The sequence below is a fragment of the Callorhinus ursinus genome, unplaced genomic scaffold (genome assembly GCF_003265705.2).
Source record: "Callorhinus ursinus isolate GAN/ISIS: 27379988/994484 unplaced genomic scaffold, GSC_fseal_2.0 scaffold6, whole genome shotgun sequence".
Classification (NCBI taxonomy): Eukaryota; Metazoa; Chordata; class Mammalia; order Carnivora; family Otariidae; genus Callorhinus; species Callorhinus ursinus.
Window position 1 is genome coordinate 41533140 of NW_027397068.1, and position 24822 is coordinate 41557961.

Below are 24822 nucleotides of genomic sequence, written 5' to 3' on the forward strand. Positions count from 1 at the left end.
AATTATGGAAGCAGCTCAAGTGTCCATTAATAGATGAATGGATAAAGAAGTGAATATATATATACATAGTGTATTTATCCATTATTCAGCCATAAAAATGAAATCTTGCCATCTGCAATGACATGGATGGAGCTAGAGAGCATAATACTAAGTGCCAGTCAGAGAAAGACAACTACCATATGATTTCACTCATGTAGAATTTAAGAAACAAAACAAATGACCAAAGGAAAAAAAAAAACAGACAAGCCAAGAAACAGACTCTTAACTCTAGAGAACTGATGGTTACCAAAAGGGAGGTGGGTGGAGGAGTGGATGAAATAGTTGATCAGGATTCAGGAGTATAGTTGCTGTAATGAGCACTAGGTGATGTATGGAAGTGTCAAATCACTATGATGTACACCTGAAATTATTTTAACACTGTATGTTAAGTATAATGGAATTAAAATAAAAAATAAATGAAAAAATGGAAACTGTCGTCCTTTAGTTTCAGTGTTCCATGCAGTTGTGGCTACTTAGCCACTGACTGTTATTCCCATATAACATGATTTGGGAAACACTGCCATTACCATTCTAAAAATCGCCATAGAATTTGTAATTTTAAGATAAACATTCTAGATATATGCATTGCACATAGTATCTACTGACACTATTTCAGGTAATAGTATCCACTGATTACCTGATGTTTGAGCCTACTTTATAACATTGCTGGATAATAATAGTGTCAAGAGTAATATAGCTAAGATTAATTGAATACTTGCAGGCAATGGGTTTGCTGGGTTATTTCATTTAATCCTCACAGAAATCCTCTAAACGGGTTTGTCTTATCCCTATTCTACAAAGGATGAAAACGAGGGACAGAGAGGCTAAATAATTTGCTAAAAGTAGCACAGATGCTAAGTAAGGCAACCAAGATCCTTAGTCCTCACTCTTAGCAGTTGGACACCTGTCTTAGCTAAATGCAGTGACAGTTGGAAGACATCTGCCCTAAAATTATATCTAAATTAGTGTGATCTTGGACCATGTTTCTTTTACTCAATTATGTATAAAGATAAATTACCTATTGAGAATAATTCACATTTTTATTGTAATACTTTAGTAAGAAAAGTATATCTTTCATTTCTTTCCAGGATATGTATGTAGCTAATGCAGTAGACTCACAGAATTGTGGTAAAATTAAAAAGAGGTTCTGAAATATCACTACTTTACAGTTTTAAAATGTTATATGAACTGATGGAATTTTTTCTAAAGACATTGATACCCTTGAAACTATTAAGGCACAGATTACTTAGATCAGTCCCTAAAGGTATTGATTAGCCCCGAACTGTTCCCTTCCTGAAGTAATAAAAGCCAAGAGAGATCAATATAATTTACACATAATTTAATGTTCCTGAAATCTTCTCTGCAAAATGTTAGTGTTTCATAAAGAAATAGATATGTCTAAATTTCCTTTGTCTCTATGTCTTCACTGTCTACCTTTTCCTGGAGTTTTTTGTATAATTTTGTCCCAAGTACAAATTTCTAGTTTATTAAGGAAAAAATAGAGTATTGGAAAGATGTTTATTGAGGTCCAAGAATTGTCAATAAGTTAGAAAACATTTGTTATTCAGTAGATTGGAGAATAAATACACAAAAATTATAACAAAGTAATATTAGTTTTAAGTGTATAGATATACACACAAATATAAATATATACATGTTGCATTTCATTGATACAAAGAGGCTATCAATTGTTATATATACTATCAATGTATTTGAAGCTTTAAATAGAGAAGATAAATAATGTATCAAACCTGCAATTACAGTTTATGTAAGACAATTTCAGATTTCAGGAACTATTGTAATTCAAATGTATCTTATGGTGCAGTCTAGGTGAGATGGAATTAAGGGATTATTGATTAATCTAATGTGGGGGTTGGTAGAATGAGAGAAAAGGAGAAATTGATTGAGATTGGTTCCAGGTGACTGGCTTAAGGGTGGGGGTTGGTGTATCGGGGAAGCAAATTGAGATTATAGCATGCTGTGAAGTTTATTTAAGGTCTTAATCAGTGTCAGGTTCAAAGCCTTGTTGAATTAGTTGGGGGTTACCTTTAGATGGGTCACCCTCTAATCATGCCTTATTTGTCCCTCTGATGTATTTACAGGTACTGAAGATGGATGGGCATCATTAGGTATCTCTTATTATATTGTCCCACAAATATCTTAACCGTGAGTTTTTCAGAGTAATATTTTTCCATTCATGTCTGTAGGGTGATATTCATTTGAAGAATTCATGACCATGCCTAAATGTTCATATTAGTCCATTAAATCAAAACATGATTTTCTTCCAGAAATTTTTTTAAAATAACTTTTTTCTGGTTCTGAAAATGATTCATGGTAATTGAAATCAATTTGGAAAATGTTGGTATAAAAAAGATGACTTAAAGTCACCTTTAATTGTACATCTACCTATAACTACTTAATTTGAAATGTTTCTAGGCTTTTTTTATTTATAATTTTTTTCATATAAAATTGGGATTGTGTGATATAATGATATTCCCATTTAAAATGGACACTGTGAACATGTCATTTTAAAAATGATTAGTCTGGGTAGATAAGTAAATATTTCACATAACTTAGACTCATATTTATCCATGTTATTAGACTGACTTCAGAGAGGAAAGTTGTATGACCTATAATTTTAAGGAAAATCTATTGCCGTTTAAAACTCGGCAAGAGGAAAACAGACCTAATTACCATACCTCTAACATTCCATTGTATTTTGTAATGTTATAATACCATGAGTGCAGGTGGCTCCGTATATTTACAAATTGGACAAATTAAATTGTACAAATTACAATTGATAATACTCCAAAATTCTGTAGTATTTCTGAAAAAATAGTGAGTCCCTATAATTTCAGATTTTTCAGAAATATCCTTACACTTATGTTTACTAGACAATTTCTGGACCTTAAAGATCAATAAGAATATTCCTAATTGATAAGACTTTAAATCATAGCCTCTGCCTTTGAAGACATTTCCATAGTATCATAATTCATTTTCTTTCCAAAAAGATCTGATATCCACATTGATGTTAAAAAATAATAGGAGAATTGTATAGAACTTTTAAAAATGAATCTTAAGTAAAGTGATTTATAGTAATATCACTGGGCCCATGATTTTAAGCTCCATTTTGGTAAGTATCAGGCAACCTATTTCAAAATAAGCTTCCTTTTTTTTCTTTTCTTGAGCTTGATCATTTACGCCACTGGGCAAAATAGTAGGTGAATTACCGACTACCTGCCAGAAGGCTGCTATGGTGGGCCCTCAGAAGGGAGAGGAGGAAATACAGAGCTTGGGAGGATTCGAAACTGGAAAGGCTCTTAGGCAACGTGGTTATGATGGTGAGAGAGAAAGCTGCTGAAATAGAAGGGGGTTACTCAGAAAGGAGACAAAAAGAAGTTCCAGTGTGTTAAAGATTAGCTAATTCTTGTTTTTCCTAAAGCATTTTTTTAAATTACTTTTCTTGTGATTTTTTTTCTGGTATTATGCCCTCGATATACTATGGAAATCAGGAGTTTTTGCATGGATTTGTATTTGTTTCACATTTATAGCAAAATCTAAGACTGTCATTTCAGAGATTATATATCAGTCATCAAGCAATTGATGAGAAAAACAATCTCAGATCGCTTTCTGAGATTGGACAATGACACATTAAAGCAAAAAGCTTCTCATTTTCTTATAATGACTTTGTGGTCCCAGTGCTATAAGTAAAAGTTGACCTGTTGATTATATACTACTTAATAGCAGGGACTGAGTTCTTCAGCCTGTGTTATCCTATCCTGGATATAGCCGATGATTCAGAAACGCTCAAAACTGTGAGGAGATGCCATTCCATTTTAAGACAAAATTGACTGTCTAATCAATATTAAGAGACGTTGAGAGAGAGAAATCTAAGACTTGACTTTGGATTATTGGATTGTCTCGTTGTTCTCATGATGCAGGATACTGATTCATCAATATCACTGGCCACTTTGGATGAACTGTCACAGCCCTCCATGTGCATTACTTTATTACTATCTTTCACATTTGGAGGATGCAGCTATTGATGTTGCCATACTTGCTTGGCCTGAAAATGTCCACAGTGTATTGGATTTTTTTAAATAATGGAATCTATTAATCTCATTTTTATTTCTAATTCCAAGAAGGATGGATTTAATTAAAATATTATACTGGAAAAAGAGCTTTATTTTTGTGTATAGTTGGGAAAGGAAAGACTTTATAGCATCTCCATTTATTTGTCAATATGTGCAACTTCATTGTCTTTATTTCAGTAGTTATCTCAACAAATCATTTATTTTTAATGTCATTTTTAAAGATTTTATAAGTTATTTCATTTCCTGTTACAAAGCAGTATTAATAGAAAACTGTTAATGGAAACTTGAATCATTTAAAGTATCCGGAATTTCAAAATGATAAGTCTATTATTTACTAAGAATAATAGTCTTGCAGTTTTAATAAGGTTACTTTTTTTTTTTTTACAATTTTAATCATGCAGCCTATTTCTTTGTACAGCAGAAGGGGAGACAAATGTTAACTAAGCCAAGAATGTGGGTTTTCAAAGGTGCCTTCTATCAGTTCTATGTATAGGCTCATTTCTTGCCTTGTTAACCATAACAGAAAACAGAATTGAAATAATTTTTAGTTTGGTGTCTGTCTTTGTATCAGTATTTTGCTTCTTCAATTTGCTTATACATTACTGTATGATTTAGTAAACATTGTTCTTCCAAGTCAAGATATGCAGGTGATCTTGTCATTTGCAATAACATGGATAGACCTAGAGGATATTATGCTAAGTGAAGTAAGTCAGACAGAGAAAGACAAATACCATATCATCTCACTTATGCATGGAATCTAAAAAAACAAAGGAATAAACAAAACCAAAACAGACTCATAGATACAGAGAACAATCTGGTGGTTGCCAGAGGAGAGGAGGGTAGGGAGAGAGCCAAACAGGGAGAGGTAGAATTAAAAGGTACAAACGTCTAGTTATAAATAAGACAGGGTGCTGCAATATACAGCATGGGGAATACAGTTAATATTATAACAACTTTGGTGACAGATGATAGCTAGATTTATCATGGTGATCACTGCATAATATATATAAATGTTGAATCACTGTGTTGTACATGTGAAACCAATATAGTATGTCAACTGTGCTTCAATTAAAAAAAAAGACATACAGGTGATATTTGCTTTGGAAGTCTTATGGAGGTGGAGATTGTTGGGCCAGGGTCTTTTTTTCATTGTGTAGAGTTTGTTTTTCTCTTCAGTGTTGCTGCCTTTCTTCCCCAGACTTCCATCATAAATAGAGCTAATACCATGGAGTCAGTTTCAGCACTATTCAAGTAACAGATGATAGGCACCTTGTATCTATTCCATTGTGTTACTAAAACATTATTTTTCATTTAGATTGATCTTTGAGACTAGGATTCTCTACTTATTTGAACATCATCTATGGCTAAGTCATTCCATATTTTATCTGTAAGAGTGTTGTACTGCTAGATTGTCAATTCTAAAGATTTTTAAACATTAGTGGCTGTATAATATATAGAAAAAGGTCCTTTCCATAAAGAGACAAATTACATACAAAAGTGTATTTGGTTATTTTGTAAAGGTTTTATAACAGCGTTTTATGATTGAGTCACAACTCAGTGTTCTCTCTATGTGGGTGTGCATGCATGCACACACACATACATGCATCCAAGTACACACTGTGTACGGATTATTTCGTTTTGCCTACATCATAGCATTACCTACAGTGGCCCTTCTTTGTTTCACTTTGTTTTTTTCTATAAATCTCAAATTACTCTTTAATATGTATTTATGAGCTATCAATTTTTATCCCCTCCATATTTTAAGAAGGCAAACACAGTTAAGTCAGGATGACTAATGGGTTGTTGGGGAGAAGTATGGGCTGATAAAAATTAAATAGGGAACAAATGATTCCCTTTCAGAGCCATCCTTTTAAAATATTATTATTATGAATAAAAAGCAGCATTATTAAACATTTCTTTTAATTAAATTTTATAATGGAGATATTTAACCTTCTATCTTCTAAGTTTAATGTTCTCTATGGCAGGCTTCAGTAGGCTTTCAGAATTTGGGAGAGTATTTGAGTTCTGGAAACTTTTATAGGAAGGGATAGGAATCTTTATAGGAATCTTATTTTATATACTTTAAAGTGTTAGATGCAATTTTTGCCCAACACACAAATGACATTCAATCATTAGCAAAAAACTGTTTTCATCCTCTTCTGAGAACATTCTTTCCCCTTCTTACTGTCCTCTGACAGTTCCTAGTCCATTCTGGTTCCTACTTGTTCAGAAGACTTACATGTTTCCTTGATTTTTTTTTTCAAACCTCAACCATCTCTTCCATCTACCCTCTCTTCCTGGCCAACTTGGTTCTTGCCTCCCTCAGAGAATTGGGGCTATCACAAACTTCCACGAGCTTTCATCATCATATTTAACACCGATCTCAGATTAAACTGAATCTACTATTGATGAATTGTTCTTGCTGTTATGGAAGGCCCCTTCCCTCCAAGTGCCTTCTAAAACCTACCTTCCTTACTCAGTAATAGTGGTCTAGCAATTATTGTTCAGTCTTCCGTTACAATAGATAAGTGCAATACAATGCAATGTTATTTCTTAAAAATCAAGATCTATTTACTGTGAAGGATGATTTAAGATATGTTTTCAAGTTAGAAGAATATATATGTTATATATATGGAAGAGGATGTATGTCATATAATAAAATTCTGTATTATGTGTTATAGACATTCTTTAGTAGTAGGGATGTGAGAACTATTCAGACATGGCTTCAAGAAGTCATGACTTGAACTGGAGATTTATGGATGGAGGGATGTGAATATATGGAGAAGGAATTAAAGCAGCCATTCCAGGCAGGAGACACAACATGAGCAAATATTCAGAAGTGCAAATGAGCATGATATAATCAGGGTTCAAAAAGGAAGCCTGAGTAATTAGAGTAGAGGCTTCATGAAATAGCTCAGAAAGAGACATGATAGGAAAGGAAGCTTGGATGCTGCTTCATGATGCCCTTGAATTCAAGGATGTATTCAATAGAGATGATAGTAGAATGTCCACATGGAAATATCAACTGATGAATTTTGTGTTTTTTGAGTTGAGATTTTATAATAGGATATACTTGGACTCACGTTTCTTTTGATTTTCTGTTTAGTACCTTCCGAATTGAGTTCACATGTCATATTTCAGGATTGAGGAAAAATATGTATCTTGGTGACATTGAAGCCACATATTGGTGAAAAGGGGTAGAAACCTAATAAGCACATCAAAGTTCTATTCCCTTACTGAGACGTATGAAGAACAGACAGGGTCGGCATAGGAGGCTTTCCCAGTGAACAGTCCAGAGTTCCAGTTGAGTTTACATTTCAACCTACCTGAGCTTCATGGTCCCAGGATGAGACAGCAGGACCCATGAAAAGGAACTAAGCCTTTTAAAAGAGGAGGTTGATGGTTGCCATTTCATGTGATGACAGGGCAGAGACTTGGAAATAGTTTTTTACTTAACAAACCATGTCCCTTACCTCCCCTTCTCTGACTCTGTCATTAGCATACTAATCTCATAGCCTAGAGCATTGAATTCCACTAGAACTTTTTCTGATGATAAAAATGTTCCATGATATTTGTGGGTACTGAGCACTTGAAATGTGGCTGAGGAAACATTTTAATATTTTTTTAATTTAAATCTAAATTGTCACATATGGCTATTGGTTATGGAATAGTATATGGCAACTATAGAGCCAAACTAGCATTTAGTGAGCATGTATGATGTCCCTGGTCTAATCTAAAAACTTTCCACGTACTAACGCACTTAATCCCCATAAGAATCATAAGGAGCAGGCGTTATTCTTTCTCCCATTATAGAAATGAGAGAAGTGGGGCAGAAAGGTTTAGCATAGGGAGGAAATAACAAAGTTGGGATTTAAACCTAGGCAGTATATCCATATAGTTTAAACAACTGTGGTGTCTCATCTTTGAACCCTACATTAATCTTGCTCTTCCTTTCTTGCTCACATTCATTCATTTGTATATGTTATTGCCGTAGTGAGAAACTATTTTATGCATAAAATATATTAGCTATTCCTCTTGAGGCTTTATATGCTCACTTACCACTGCCTCTGAAATAGCATAGGTTCACTTAATGTGTGAATCACTGAATGGCTTCCTGACCATCATACCACTTCCCCAAAGCAGTGCTTCTGACAGTGTGTGGAGTGTGCACCAGAATCACAAGGAATACAGGTGGTGGTTTCTGATACAGGAGGTCTAGGGTGGGGCCTGAGAATTGGCATTTCTAACAAGTCTCCAGGTGTTGCTGATACTACTTGCTGGTCTGGTGGACACAGTTGGAGGCACACTGCCCTAAGCCAAGTTTTAAGTTTGCTGCCAGGCTACTTGACTTTAAAATAGAATTGTTAATACTTCTCAGATTCTTTCAGTGAAAGACATAATCTTTCATTGTTATTTTTTGTCTTGTATGTTGCAAAAATAGTATATGTATTCTCTTGTTGCCAAGAGGTGAAATACAATGAAAAATAAGGAAGGAAGGAAAAGAAGAAAGGAAGAAAGAGTGAGGGAGGGGAAAGCAAAGACGCATGAGAAGGCAGCAAGAAAACTAAAGAAAAAAATTGATACATAACTGAAAGGCTAGATTACATTAAACCCTCTAAGATTCATGCAGGGGTTGCCATCTGGTGCCCACCAGGAGAAATCTGGTCACAAAGCTATTGTGATCAGAATGATACTTGAAAAAAAATCAAATTTCATTGTTTATGATTAGAGTATATCTTCATTTTCCGCAGATCCCACCAATCCATTTGGTTTTACAGGTATTGCTTTACACGTTTACATTCTTTCCCTGTCAGTTAGACTTTTAAGTTTTCTATTCCAGATTTAGGACATCACTCATCTGTTGTTTTTTCCTTCCTCAAAGTAAGTTTTATTTTCACATTGGCTGTCTTGATGTGATGATGATGACATTTGTTAGCTTCAGGCTTACATGAATTTTAGTCTCTGAATTTCAGTGAAAAGAGGATTGCTTTTTCCCAGCAGACCTAGCAAAGGTCCATGCTTAATCCTGATTGGCCCTGATTTAGTTATGTGCTCACCTCTCTAACCAGAATGACAGGGGTTGGCGTAAAGGAGTGGACCCCAGAAGGAGAGTGTGGGTGCTGACTACCCAAAGTAGAATTAGGGTGGTGTTACCCATGCACCAGGGGTAGGACTCTGGACAAAAGAAATGCACCAGGTATCCACAACACAGGAGATGAACCCAAACCAAGTTTTGAATTGTAACCTTGATAATGTTGTTCTTTTTACCTGAAATACAGTGGCACAGTATTTATCAATCTAAGAGGTTTATTCGTAAATAAACTGTCTACAATTCATGGTAAATCTCAAAAGCCTCATCCCCAAAAACTGTTAAAGCCCCTACTTGAAATTAATGTTCCTTACCTTTTAAACTAGTAAGATATTCTATTAAAATATCTCTCATGTGTACCAGATCTAAAAATAGCTTTATATATTTGCTGTCTTTCTTCTATATTTCCAGGCATATGTAAATAGGGACAGTTTTAATGCGTTATTACATAATATAGATAGGATAACTGAATTAAACATTCACATTCCTTTTTCATTTGGTTTTTGTAGAATGTTGATCTGTAGTATATAAATCTAGCACTTAAAATCAATTTTCTTGCTCATTTTTACTTTGAATTATTATTTGGGGGCAATAATCACCTATCTTTTAGGATGATTTTTTAAAAATAGAGATTGTGAATACATTCATATAAAAATCTTTAAAATAATCAACTGAAGAACAGAAAATAGTTTTAGATATATTCCAGGTAATGGTGGGTAGAAACTGATACAGGTGATCTTATCTGGGATATAAAATCAGGACAATTCCCAAACCATTCAATCTAGCTGCTTATTCAGTTAGTGACAAGGTACATGCACACAGCACTTACAAGTGTCCTATCATGGCTTGATGTCTGTCCAGGTTTTACCACAGTTTGCTTAAGACCATCAATACTGACAAAGACACACTAAGAACTCTGCTAGTTATTATTTTCCATGATTTTTAGGATACCTTAAAATTATGAACCAGGATTCCGTGAGCTTCATCCTCCACAAGAAACTTTTATCTGAGGTATGTTTTAACATTAGGCCCTCCACCAAATTATAAGTTGGTAGAAGCTATGTGAGATAAGTAGTTTTTACCTAAAAGTTAGTTTATATTACTCAGTTGTTTTTTTTTTTTTGTATAAGAATTTGCATGATAAATCACTTTTAGAAATCAATGGGGGTAGAAAAAATGGTCTAAATAAACCGGTATAGATTTTTTATTTGAAAAATAAAACATTCCCATTACAGTTGATAAAAAGTTCAAAACTGAATTTAAGGCATAAATAAAATTACTAAATTACACTGAGATTTATGAATAAAAATCTTCTTTATGATTGTTTAAAATCTATTTAAGGGTCCTATTATATTTTTTTCTGAAATTATCTTAAATTGTTTTCATCTTATTCTTCCTTAAATAGAGTAAAGAACATAGAAGAGTGTTTGGCAGAAGCAGGGTATTTCCATTCTTTTCCCTTCTTTTTGGAAAATACAAGTTGAGGTCCCAAGTAAAGTTTATTAAATTATACATTTTACAGCCAATACATGTGGCTTAATTTTAAGATCTTTCAGAAGATGACACAATTTCAAAAGTTAAGATCTCATTAATTTCCATTTTTTTTCACTGGAAAACAGAATCTGGGAGAAAATCGGCCAACACTTTCTAGTTAATATCACAAGCAAAATTCATTGAAATTAGAAGTAAGAACTTCAGAAGGAAACTGGCAATACTGAAATTCTTTAAACTGAAACTAGTTATAATAGAATATTACAATGATGAAACACAGTAAAGCATCATATGTTACTGTTAGACATCAATCTTCACCCTCAGTCTTTCTTTTGCATAATCGAAAACGTTGCTATGGTTTCAAATAAAATATCTTTATTTTGGTACCAGCAATAATGTGAAATACACAGTATGTAGGTTGCAATGCTAATGACAGTTCTCTGAATGACTGAAGAGCATGAATTCACAATGCACATCATATTTATTCATCATTTGAAAAGTTGTTGGCAATTCTCTTGGTGTGAGACAATTTGCTATCCATTATCAGATGCAGGTAAAAACATTAAAAAGACATGATCTATGCAGTGGGGTTTATGAGCTCCGTTATTGAGATGTTGCTTTCCTTTCCAAGAATTATCTGAACAATGTGCTGCCTTTTCAATCCACCAGTTCCTACTGAGACCGGATTAATGGAAAGAACTTTTGAGAGTGACTGCCATCTTTTTCATTGATTAGCAGTGTGACCTAGGGCCAGGACCCTCTCTGGACCTTAATTAACCAGCCTCTAAAATGAAGCATTTGAGTCATCTGACTATTACATTCCTATCCAGCTCTCAAAAAAAAAAAAAAAGTGATTATTTCTGTATTATCTTTGTATCACCCCAATAATGCACATTCATTGTAGAAAACATTTTAAATTACAAAAAAAAAAAAAAGAAAAAACAAACCACTAAAAAAGGGAGTGGTATCCATAGCTCCTTCTGCAATATAGCATGTTTTGATTTTATCATTATCCTTCTAGCTTGACTCCAACCATCAGGCATTCCTGTAATGAATTTATTTCTGTGGAGACATCTTAAGTCATAAGTAATATATATAATATTATAGAGACAAGATTATAGGAGTCACAGTACCTCTGTACCTCTGAAACAAATAATACATTATATATTTAAAAAAAAAGAAGATAGGAAGGGAGAAATGAAGGGGGGAAATCAGAGTGGGGAGACGAACCATGAGAGACTATGGACTCTGAGAAACAAACTGAGGGTTCTAGAGGGGAGGGGCGTGGGGGGATGTGTCACTAGGGAAACTACACTAGGGAAACTTCCCTAGTCACAGTCACTAGGGAAACTACCCCCAGCATTTATCATTCAAAGATATGAGGAGGCATATACCCTTATTAAATCAGAAATGGGGGAAAAAATCAAGATGTATGACCTTAGCTTCCTGGGAACAGTGAAGATTGCTGGTCCTTGTTTCAGGGGGATTTATAAAAAAAAGTTTTTTTTTTTTTTGCTCTAAATTTTTTAGACTGTTAGCTTAAAATGTTTCAGCCAGTCTAGACCTAGAAAAACAATTTTCATAAAAGTTTATTTTATAGTGGATTTGAATTTTATATAGTTACAAAAAATTCAAAATGGAAAAAATATTAACTAATGAGAAGTTCAACTTAGCTTATGAGTTGGCTTTTAATAGTAATTTTGTTGTTTGTGGTTTAAAATTGAAACAATTTTGGATTAATGTGATCATTTTGTGTTCTTCCCATTCTTTCTTGCCTGTTCTTCCCCTCCCCCACCCCCTTCCCTGGGAGCTTCTGGGTTCAGGAGAGTTTTACTAAACAGAGTAGGTGTGGGAACTGGGTTTGCGGTTGATTCTTGGTTATCTCCTTTCAGTGCCAGCTACTGCTGAAGTGTGACTCATCATATCGAGAATGTTTCCCCATGACCTCCAATTCTCAGTTCCCTATGCTCTGTGTCTTCTTGGACCCAACCTCAGTGTCTCTTCAGAAATTTTGGTCTTTCAACAAGTTTGCAACTCTCCTGAGTTCTCAAAATTCTTAGCTATTCTTGCTACAGTGTGCTGGCTTGTAAAAGACACGGGCTATGTTCAGGCTCTATCCATGCACTTTCCTCAGACAATGGTTTCCTAACACATAGGTGCTATGTTAGCTGCAAATTCTCTGTAAGAACTGCAGTATCTTACACAGCATCCTGGACAACGCTTATGTTCTGCAATTACCCCAAAACTTAGTGAGGTAAATCCTGGAGTTTCAGGGGTCCTGCCTCACCTCCCTTTTGGGTTTCTACTGTAGGAAGGACCCTGGGACCCAACACCAGAAATCACCTGTATCCTGTAAACAGCACATTTGTTCTTTTCCTACCCTCTGGTGAAATTCATATCACCTTGTGATGAGAAAACATCTCTTAGATAATCATGAATTCCTTTTCACCCTATGGTTTTGGATGTGATTATCATATTTTAAGTCTTACAGGACTCAGAAATAAAGCAAAAACAAAACATTATTTTCTCTCAAGTTATTTTCTTATAATTGAAAACCATGGTATTCAAAAATATTTGTTTCTTCTACAAAACACTTTCCCAAGTCCTTTTTTTTTTTTTTTAAGATTTTGGTTATTTGAGAGAGTGAGCAAGCATGAGCTGGGGGAGGGGCAAAGGGAGAGGGAGAACCAGACGGCCTGCTGAGGGGAGTACCTGAGGACAGTGCAGGGCTTGATCCCAGGACCCAGAGATCATGACCTGAACTGAAGACAGATGCTTAACCAGCTGGGCCACCCAGTTGCCCCCAAGTCCTTTTACAGAGTGGAAAAGCTCAGAGTGATTTTTGTTCTCATTTTATCAGCCCTTCCTTAATATAGTGTATTTATTAACAAAGGATCAGAGAAGAGAGAAATTAACTGGAAAATCCACACAGTTGGATATCAAAATGTTATGTCAGTTACATTAACATATTCTACACATGTTTGAAATAATATTTTTGTTTTAATTTCATAAAGAATTTAGATTTTATGATTCTTATTTTCAAGAACAGAAACCCAATTTATTATGTTGTGCCTAAAGGAAGAAAAAAAATAACTAGGTCGTAAATTTGAGGATGCCTTTATTTTAATTATAGCAAACCTTACTTATAGAGTGTTCATTTTTTCCCAATTACTATTTTTGCATTTTATGTGCATTATCACAATCATATGAAGTAAATAATATGTTCTCTTCCATCTTATCAATGAAAAAATTGGGGAAAAAGAGATGGGATTAGCCAAGGTGAATCAACAGATAAATGGGAAAACGAAGATCCAAATCCAAGTCTCTTGACTCCAAAATCCCTGCAATTAATTGTGCTGTATTCTGAGAAATAACTCAACCTACTTAATTTTATCTCATTACAAACTTTCATGAGTCTTACATCTTTAAAGTCTTATGAAGTACTTATCAAATTCCTAAGTGCTGGGAATGGCCAGCAATCCCTGTACCAAGAGATGAAAAATGACTCCCAACTTTACAGTGAAAGAGAGGAGAAGGCAAGGGGGTCAGTGTTCAGAGACGAAGACCCTTTGCTCTTCTTTGCTCCCGCTTTTTTGGTCCTTCAGGATAATTACAAATCCTTATCACTGTTTCTCAAGCACGGGATGTGTGACAAAGGGTCTTACTGAACTAGGGGGATCTGTTTACGGGAAAGATACAATATTCTAATCTGGGTGTTCTATGAGTTCTGCTAACATAGCCTAAGGGACAATGCACACTAAAAATCTCTTAGATCACGGGGCGGCTGTTTGGGTTAAGAATGTTTCGGGGAAGGCAACTCCCCACGGCATTGCAATAGCGGAGTGGTCACACGGGTCTTGGCATCCCAAAGGCCCACCCCCTTCCCGGAAACCTTCCATCACCCCCAGCACTTGTGTGTTACATTTTAGCAAGCCAGATATTATGGCTGATTTCATGCTCTACATTAACCCCAACACCTAAGCATATAAGTAAATAGAAACATATGTCCAAGTGGTTTCAGAATGCAGTGTTTTCAAGTTTAAAAAAGTATTAATAATCACTCATTATTAAAATAAATTCTTCAGGGGCGCCTGGGTGGCTTAGTTGGTCAAGCGTCTGCCTTCGGTTCAGGTCATGATTTCAGAGTCCTGGGACTGAGCTTCATGTAGAGCTCCCTGCTCAGTGAGGGATCTGCTTTATCTCCCCCTCCCCCGCTCTTTTATTTTAGTTTATTTTATTATTTATATATTTGAGAGAGAGAGAGAGCACAAGAGGGGATAGGGTCAGAGGGAGAAGCAGACTCCCCGCCGAGCAGGGAGCCCGACACGGGACTCGATCCCAGGACTCCGGGATCATGACCCAAGCCGCAGGCAGTCACTCAACCAACTGAGCCACCCAGGCGCCCAATAAATAAAATCTTTAAAAAAAATAAATTCTTCAGTTAAATATCTCACATCTACATAGGTGAATCTCACAAAAAAATATTGAACAAAAATACAAATCAAAAGAATACATTAGGATTCCACTTCAAAAATTTCAAAGATGATAAAACTAAGCATGTTATTTAGGAATACATATGTGAAAAGTAGTGAAGAAATCAAGGGAATGAGTAACTATAAAATTCAGGAAAGTGCTCTGGAAAAAAGTGTGATTGGGGAAGAAGTGAGAACTCAAGATTCAAAGGCCTTGTCTTCTCTGGTAATACTTGTATTTTCACTAATTTCAGTACATTTGTACTGTACTTTTTCACCTCCTTCACTATGTTAGAGTTACTTATTAGCACAGGATGCAAATGCTGGAAGTTTTTAGAAGACATTCTCTATAACCTTTTATAGCACATTTTGTATTCACTCAGGATACACTGAAAAGTGTGACACTTGGATCCATCATGATAAGTGTTCAGGTCATCCTCACTAACCTGGGAACAGTAAACAATAGTGGATGGATGCAATTTCACTTTTGACCTGTAGCAGTTAAGGGTCACTTCTGGAGAGCAAGCTCCACTGTACATGAGCAAGTTGCAAATATGAAAGTAGAAGCAAAAAAATCTACAGAGAATAGTGGTCAGATCCAATTTCTGCCTAGAACAAAAGAGATAAATAGACTGAAATGCTCCGAAGAAAGGTTTACTTTTCCAATAAGATTCTGAAAAGAAAGAACCCTGAGAATTGATTATATAACCTTATATATTTTGAGATTTAATTAGGTGATGTCTTGGGGGAAGGGAACTGAGCTCCTCAAAGAAAGATGCTTTCAAAGTGACTTTTTTATTAACTCTGGTAATTGTGAATCGTGTTCAGCTGATGCATGTTTGCTGTTGAAGCTTGTTCATTTTACCTCTAAAAGCTAGTTCTTTTAATCCTTCAGTTTAATTGGCCCTTACTTGTGCTAGTAAAGCTATCAGTAGGAAGATATTTTGAAGTAATGGAATACTTAAAATTTCAGTTGTGTTTCTTTTTCATATAAAGGGCTGTGAATATTTACATGTATGAAAAATCCTCCTCCCACCTCAGAATGAAAGCACGTAGCCCCATAATACCTACGCTGGACATAGCTTTCTCTTCTCTCTAGTTTTTATTGAAGTTCCCCAATATACTAATTAAGTGTATAATATTTGATATATTCTACAATTATTCCTTTTACATTTCTGATTTCTGAACAAGTTTCCTCCTTCCTGTTTATTTGATGAAAGGGCTTCATTTGTTTATTCATTTAAGTTCTTCAAACTTTTGGAGAACCTCTAGAGGCACTTACTTTCTGCAAGACATTATAAGATGTGGCGTTAGCGAAATTGCATTTTTATAATTCATGTTTTCCATTTTAAATAAGGTTTGTTAAGATGTAAATCACATACCATATAATTCATTTTTTAAAATTCATAGAACTCCATGGTTTTTAATATGTTCACAGAGCTGGGCAACCATCACCACAGTCTAACTTTAGAACAATTTCATCACACTGGAAAGAAACCTCCTATCCATTAGCACTCATTCCTCATTTCTCCCTCCCCAGCCCCTAGCAACCACTGATCTACATTTCTGTGTCCTAGGTGTGTCTGTTCTGGATATTTCTTGTAAATGTAAACACATAACATCTGTTTTGGGGGGCTGACTTCTATCATTTAACAGTGTTCATACATGTTCTAGCACACCTCAGTACTTTATTCTTTTTTATTGTAGAATAATATTCCATTGTATGAATGTGCCACATTCTCTTTATCCGTTCATCAGTGGATGGACATTTTGATGGTTTCCACTTTTTGACCATTATGAATAATGCTGGCTATAAATATTCACATACAGAATTTTCTATGGTAATGTGTTCATTTCTTTTGGCTATAAACAAGGATGGAATTGCTGTGGTTACTTTATGTTTAAAGATCTGAGGAATTGCTAAGCTGTTTTCCGCAGTGCGTGCACCATCTTACATTTCCACCAGTAACACTGAGATTGATGGTTGCTGTTTCTCTCTGTCCTCACCAGTGCTTGTTATCATTATTTTGATTACAGCCGTCCTAGTGGGTAGGAAATAGTATCTTCTTTTGATTTTGTTCCTTTGATTATAGATGTTGAGCATCCTTTCGTGTTCGTATAGGCCATTTGTCTGTCTTCTTTCGAGAAGTATCAATTTAGATCCTTTACCCTTTAAAAAAATGGCTTAGTTATGTTTTTATTGATATGTAAAAGTTCTTATATATTCTGGATAGAAGTCCTTTATCAGATATTCAGTTTGCACATATTTTCTTCCATTCTGTGAATTGTCTTTTCATTTTCTTGGTGGTATCATTTTCAGTACAAAAGTTTTATCTAGGAGCACCTGGGTGGCTCAGGTGGTTAAGTGTCTGCCTTCAGCTCAGGTCATGATCCCAGGGTCCTGGGATCAAGCCCCATGTTGGGCTCCCCACTCAGCAAGCAGTCTGCTTCTCCCTCTCCCTCTGCCCCACCCCCCGCTCATGTTCTTTCTCTCAATCTCTCTCTTGCCCTCTCTCTCTCAAATGAATAAATAAAATCTTTTTTAAAAAAAGTTTTATCTACCTTTTTTTTTTTTTTTGCATTTGTGCATTTGCTCTTATACCTAAGAAGCCATTGCCTTAACCCAAGGTCACAAAGATTTGCTCTTATGTTTTCTTCTAAGAGATTATAGTATTAGCTCTATGATCCATTTTGAGTTAATTTTTCTTGTGTGTATGTTATAAGAGAGGGGTTCAACCTCATTCTTTTGCTTGTGGATATCCAGTTGTTCTAAAACAAATTGGTTAACAAGATTGTTCATTCCCCATTGAGTTTTCTTGGCACCCTTGTCAAAAACAAATTTGCCATAAATGAAGAGGTTTATTTCTGGACTCTTGATTCTATTCCATTGCTCTGCAAGTCTGTTCTTATGCCAGTACCACACAATCTTGATTACTGTAGCTTTGTAGTAAGTTTGGAAATCATGATATGTGAGCATTCCAATTTTGTTCTTTTTCAAAATTGTTTTGACTATTCTGGGTTGCCTGCAGAGAAATCCGTTTTTTCAGTTACCATTGTATTTTTACTTGGGAGAGTCTATGGTTTAAAAAACAAAAAACAAATCAAACACAACACTAGAAAATATATTAAAAAGAAAGTCTCCTCCAAAAGCTCAGACATGCCTGTTTGCTGGATACCGCTAATAAATGGTATGTCAGTCCATAAATTATAGAGCATGTGTTATTTTATAAATGTCTTACTGTACAAACTTCTCTGTAGTTTGCTGTATGAGTTAACAGTTTAATCCAGAGCCTATGCCACATCCTAATAATCTGTTTAAACAGTCATATAGAATTCCATTATAATGACAAAATTACAGTTCATTTAATCAGTTCCTTAATGATTGATATTTACATTAATTATGGGTTTTTTTGCTATTACAGTCAATGTTGTAATGAACATGTTTTGGGCATGCATCTATATGTTTGTATAAACAGATAAGTAGTAAGCTCATTTCCTAGAAATTGAATCCTCAGGTCAAATATATGGGCATTTTACATTTGTAAACATACAGGCAAATTACATTCATGCAAGATTTTGAGGATTTTAAATATGTTTCTAAGTGTCATTTGTAATTATTTTCCTGTGAAATCTCTATTCTTGCTCTCCATATTTCTACTGGATTCATGGCATTATTGAGTTGAAACCATTTTTATATATTATTGAAATTAACGCTTTGTCAGGTGTTTCTTTTGCTTGGGAAAAATAGTAATTACTAATTTACTCCTCACCAACTCTGTCATGTAATTACCCCCATTCTATTAAAAATGAGGAACCTGAGTATAACTTATATATGCTGCTATAAATGAAGGAAATCTACTCAGAATCTAATACTTTGGTAGAATGCTGAATTCCTTAGTAATAAGTATGTTGACTTTTATTTTCAAAGCATTGTTGTCATCTTTCACTTCTGAATTTGAAACCCAATATTATGTTGTGAAACAAATTCATTTTTGTGAGACAAAAATTAAAGACAATGTGTATCTCAGAATATTTTTCTGGGAATCTTTTGTTTTTAGGTTTCTCATTTTTTATGGAATAAACAAATACTCTGGATGGTAAGGTAATTTAAAAAGACAAATGTATATTGAGAACCAATCTGTTAGAAAATGAAGAGTAAAATCTATCACTTAATTAGCGTAACTTTTCTAATGGAATTTTCATATCATCCTTAACAGAAAATCGATTGCCCCTGTACATTTGGCCAGCATTGCTGGTAGGTGGGAAGGGGGAAACTTGATTATTGATTTTCACTTGCCAAAAGTTACAAAAATTCATGTATATTCTTTCACTATTAACATGAATCAATTTTACCTGATTTTTAATTTTTGAGGTATAATTATACATATAATTGAACACAAATCAGAGGTTTACAACTGACCAATTTTTGTGTATGTATATACTCAAATAACAATTTCCCATGTCAAGATTCCCAACTTCTTCAGATCCCTTCTTCAGCCTCCCATGTATATTACTAATGGACATTTGGATTGTTTTCCGTTAAGGGTTATGTTGTTGGAACATATGCACTAATTTCTGATTGTTATCTCTGTAGTAATGTAATTGCTACGTCATAGGGGATAAATATGTTCAGTTTTAGTAGATAATACCAAAGAATTTTCCAAAGTCTCTCCCAATAGCAATGTATGAAATTTTCACTTACACTGCATTCTTGCTAACATTTGTTATTGTCTGCCCTTTTCATTTTAGTGTTTTGAAATGGTGTGTCACCTATCACATTGTAATTTAATTTTTATTTCTCCAATGACTTATGGTGTAAGAACTTCTTAATATGATTATTGGCCATCTAGGTATTACCTTTCATAGAGTCTTTATTCAAGATTTGCTAACTTTTTTTAAAAGATTTTATTTATTTATTTGTGAGAGAGAGAGAGCACAAGCAGGGGGAGTGGCAGGCAGAGGGAGAAGGAGGCCCCCCGTTGAGCAAAGAGCCCCATTCGGGACTCGATCCCAGGACCCCAAGATCATAACCAACTAAGCCATCCAGGTGTCCCAAGATTTGCTAACTTTTAAAAATGTAGTTGATTGCCTATATATTGATCTGTAGGACATTTTAAACACATTTGCATATGTGAGGTATGAGTTTTTTATTTGTGTGTATTTTTCTATACTAATGTTTGTCTTTTTAAATAATATCTCTTAAGAAATCAGATATTTTTAATTTTTTTCAAGTTTTATTTAGATTCCAGTTAGTTAACATACCGTGTAACATTAGTTTCAGGTGTAGAGTCTAGTGATTTCTCACTTAAATACAACACACAGTGCTCATCACAGGTACCCTCCTTAATACCCATTACCCATTTAACCTGTCCCCCTGCCCACCTCCCAGATACTTTTCACTTTAATGAAGTAAATAATTTTTAGAGTTAGTTTTATTTCTTCTGTTTATGAAGTCCTTGTTTATCTAAGGCCATGAAGATAATTCTCTATAGTTTCCTCTAGAAAATTTATTTTATCTTTCACATTTAGGTTTTTGATCTATCTTGCCGTTTATTTGTGTGTGTGTATATGGTAGAGTTGTTTGTTCCTTTGGGTTTTTCCCCCCCAAACAGACACCCTGTTGATTCAACATCTTATACTGAAGGGACCCATTTGTTATTGAATTCTTGTGGAACTTCTGTCATAATTATAGGTGACTGTAAATGTGAAGGTCAACCTCTAGTCTCTGTTCTGCTCCATTGGTCTAATTGTTAGTCCTTCCACCAACACCACATAACTTCATATAACTTTACAGTAAGTCTCACAAACTGAGAGTGTATGTTCTCCAGCTTTACCTTTCTCTATAAGGACTGTAGTGGAATTCTAGATCCTTTTAATTTCCAAATCAGTTTTAGAATTAGATCTTCAATTTTCACAATAACAACAACCACAAAACAAGTGGTATTTTCGGTGGGACTGCATTTATTTTATACGTCAATTAAGATGTAATTAACTTCTTAAAATTATTGAGTACTCCAATCCATGAACATGTCATATTTCTCTATTTTTTAAGTCTTCTTTAATTTCCTTCAGCGAGCATGTTGTAATTTTCAGTTTTACAGGCTTATACTTATTCAATCACCCTTATTCCTTAAATACTTGACAACTGTGGTATCTTTATTTTGGTATTTTTCTTTAATTTCCCAATAATTTGTTTCTGAAATATATGTATGCTATTTTTTTATGTTGACCTTGTTTCCAGTGACAGTGGTAAATTCACTTAATTCTAATTATTTATAGATTCTTTGGCAAATAAAATTAGTTTTTCTTCTTTTTGTCTTATATTTCTTTTTCTTATTGCACTGGTTAAAACCTGCAGCATAATGTTAGATAGGTATGGTGATGGAGTATATTCTCGTGCTGTTTCCAATCTCATGGGAAAGCATTTTTTCATCATTAAATATATTATGTATGCATGTTTTTGTAGCTGTCTTGTATCAGAGAAGTTCCTTTGTATTTCTCGTATTTTCAGTGAAGAATGGTTGGGTGTTTTCTCACATGATGTTTCTGCACCTATTGAAATAATCTTACGATTTTTCACTTTTACTCTATTGGTATATTATCTTCACTGATTTTCAAATGTTAACTTTTCTTCTTTAAATTTGAGGAATAAGGACCTCTTGGTTATAATTTTCCATCTAAGTTCCATGAGATATATAAAATGTTTACTTTGGCTATAAATATTAATACATATTTGAATGATGTCACTGGACATTCATTAAAGAAATGTCTCTCAAATTATGAGTTTGTAAAACTCTGTCACTCATTTCTGTGCATACTCATGCTTGGTTACTTCCTCCTATAAGCGAGGTGATTCTTTTTGTTTTGTTTTGTTTTAAAGATTTTTTATTTATTTAAGAGAGAGAGAGCACGAGGGGTGGGGTTGGGGAGGGGCAGAGGGGGAGGGAGAATCAGTCTCCACACTGAGCAGGGCATCTTGACCTGAGCTGAAGGCAGATGCTTAACTGACTGAGCCACCCAGGCACCCCCTCAAGGTGATTCTTTCAATCATTTTTAAAGTTTAAAATGAGCATTATTCACCACTGAAAAATGTGTGTTTTGTGAGTACAAAGAGCACCATGGGATTACATTGTTTGGTTTTAATACCAAATTCTAGAACCCACTTGAAAATCACATTCTTAACTAAAAAGATTATCTGACAGATAATAATACATACTAATAATGTCTGTCAGATAATTATATACAAAAACAAATATTCTGTTATAAATTGATATAAAATGAATATTCCCTATTATTTGTTACAGTATTTTTTCATAAAGTATTAATTGGGAGAGATTTACAGAAATGTGATTTTAAATCAGAACTGTAAATAACTGATGCACAATACCTTGGCACATGGCAGGCAAGAGATTATTTCAGATATCAAAAATAAAAGGTGGAAAACTGCAGGTTAAATTTTGAGTTCTGACATTTCAAAATTGCTGATTATTCTAGATTAGAAGCTGTTTGAATTTAAGGCACTGGTATGTAAGATATTTTTGATGATACGGAATATATATATATTGTCTTGGCTATTCCAACATCTAGCAGGGTGTGCAGAAAATTGCTTAAGAAATGTTGAATGAGTGAGAGAATGAACAGACTGATGAAGGAGGAGCTTGGAATTTGTAATTGCAGAAAGCAGAAAATGGCAATAGTGAGAGTCTTATTCTAAATGATGAAAGTGTGTGCATATAATGTATGCTGTCTTTTTTGCTGTATTGTGTCAGAGGCTGTTTGATCTGATTTAACAATTGCATGATATGGAGATAAATGGAAAAACAATTTGAAGGAAAATAAGCAGTTTATGCTATTGGCTTCCGAATGGGGAGAAACGGTGATATGATGACACACGATGATAGAGAAGCAGAGAATTGACACATAGTGTGTGGGTGATTACTAAAGCTGATATTTTTAAGTGTATAAGGCAATGGGCATAAATGAAAAGATAAAAAGGTAAAAAGTGAACTCACTTCATATTTCCCTATATGCCTTTGGTTTTAAATTGCACTTAAGGTCCCTATGAACAATGAGCAGCCCAGAAATGCAAATATTAGGACAGGGGAGGGAAGAAAAAAATGCCTAAACCTTACATCAGATATGATGAGTAAGTGGAACAAAAGGAGGTTAGGTTGCTTTTGAATAGGAGTAAAGGCTATTTTTGACAAGATGTACATTGTGAACTAGAGGTGCTTTCTAGTGGGGAGAAATACTTGGTTTTAAGAAATTTAGAACGGGGGTGCCTGGGTGGTATAGTCAGTTGAGCGTGCAGCTCTTGGTTTCGGCTCAGGTCATGATCTCAGGGTCCTGGGATCGGGCCCGTGTCAGGCTCCACACTCAGTGCAGTGTCTGCTTGAGATTTTCCCTCTCCCTCTGCCCCACCCCCCAGCTTGTTCAAGCTCTCCTTTTCTCTCTCTCTTGCTCTCTCTCTCTCTCAAATAGATCTTAAAATTAAAAGAAATTCAGAGGGAGTGGGATAGGAACCAGAGAAGAGGAAGTCGATCACTGGATACTGATGGATGACTAAGTTGTAAAGGAGAACAAGAAAGAGAATGGATTTCATGTTTCCTTCTAATTCATGCAGCTTCTTACCAAAGCTCCTCCTACCAGAGAGAGAAGGCATGCATAAATATTTATTGAACACCTTCTCTGTGCCCGGGACTGTCTTAGGTCCTAAGATTTCGGGAGTGAGGGAGACACACAAGGTCTCTCATTCTAAAGAGAAAAGAGAGAAAAAAAACTGTCTAAGATAAATATATGAACAAGAGGAGTATCTGAGTGGCTCAGTTGGTTAAATGACTGCCTTCAGCTCAGGTCATGGTCCCAGGGTCCTGGGATCAAGCCCCACATTGGGCTTCCTGCTCTGCAGGAAGCCTGCTTCTCCCTCTCCCACTCCCCCTGCTTGTGTTCCCTCTCTCGCTGTCTCTATCTCTGTGGTTTTAAATTGCACTTAAGGTCCCTCTCTCTGTGTCAAGTAAATAAATAAAATCTTTAAAAATTTTTTAAAAATATATATGAACAAAATAATTTCTGATAGTGAAAAATGCTATGAACAAAATTAACAGAAGGGTGCCATAGAAACTTAAAATTAAGGACTACTTTAGCTTGGGTACTCAAGTGAGTCTTTTCTGAAGATGAGACCTTTATAATGAAACATGAATAGTCAACTATAGAGTGATCTGGGGGAAGAGTGTGCCAGGCAAAGGAAATGGCAAGTTCAAGAGCACTAAGGCATTGTTTAGGGATTAAAAGAAATTCCGTGTATCTGCAAAAGATTGGGTGGGGAAATCCTAGCACAGCATGGTTGCAGAGGTGGGCAAGGTAAGGCAGATCCCATAGGGCATTGTAGATGACTGGAAAGAGTTGGAATTCTACCTTGAATCAAAGAGGAAATTGTTGGAAAGCTCTAAATAAGAAAGTCAAAAAATCCGGTTTACATTTTTAAAGATCATTTGATTGCCTTGTGGAAAATGCAAAAGTAGAGGTAGGGAGCTTAGGCAATCACAGTAGTACATATGGGAAATCGTGGACTCACTAAAGCAGTAACAAAACCCATGTAGATATTCCTGGGACATATATTAAAGAAACCGCAACCAGG

The 24822-nt window shown here is 35.0% G+C and overlaps 1 protein-coding gene across 5 annotated transcripts in view; it reads left to right on the plus strand.

Moving 5' to 3' along the window:
• NKAIN2 (sodium/potassium transporting ATPase interacting 2) overlaps positions 1-24822 on the plus strand; it is a 965996-nt gene that overhangs the window by 315107 nt on the left and 626067 nt on the right. Inside the window, exon 2 of one of the 5 annotated variants that reach the window (XM_073893865.1) lies at positions 2142-2205. The exons of the other annotated variants lie outside the window; for them this stretch is intronic. Within the exon in view, the coding sequence (XP_073749966.1) occupies positions 2155-2205 (51 nt within the window). The 5' untranslated portion in view covers positions 2142-2154. The remainder of the gene's footprint in view (positions 1-2141; positions 2206-24822) is intronic. 5 annotated transcript variants of the gene reach the window in all.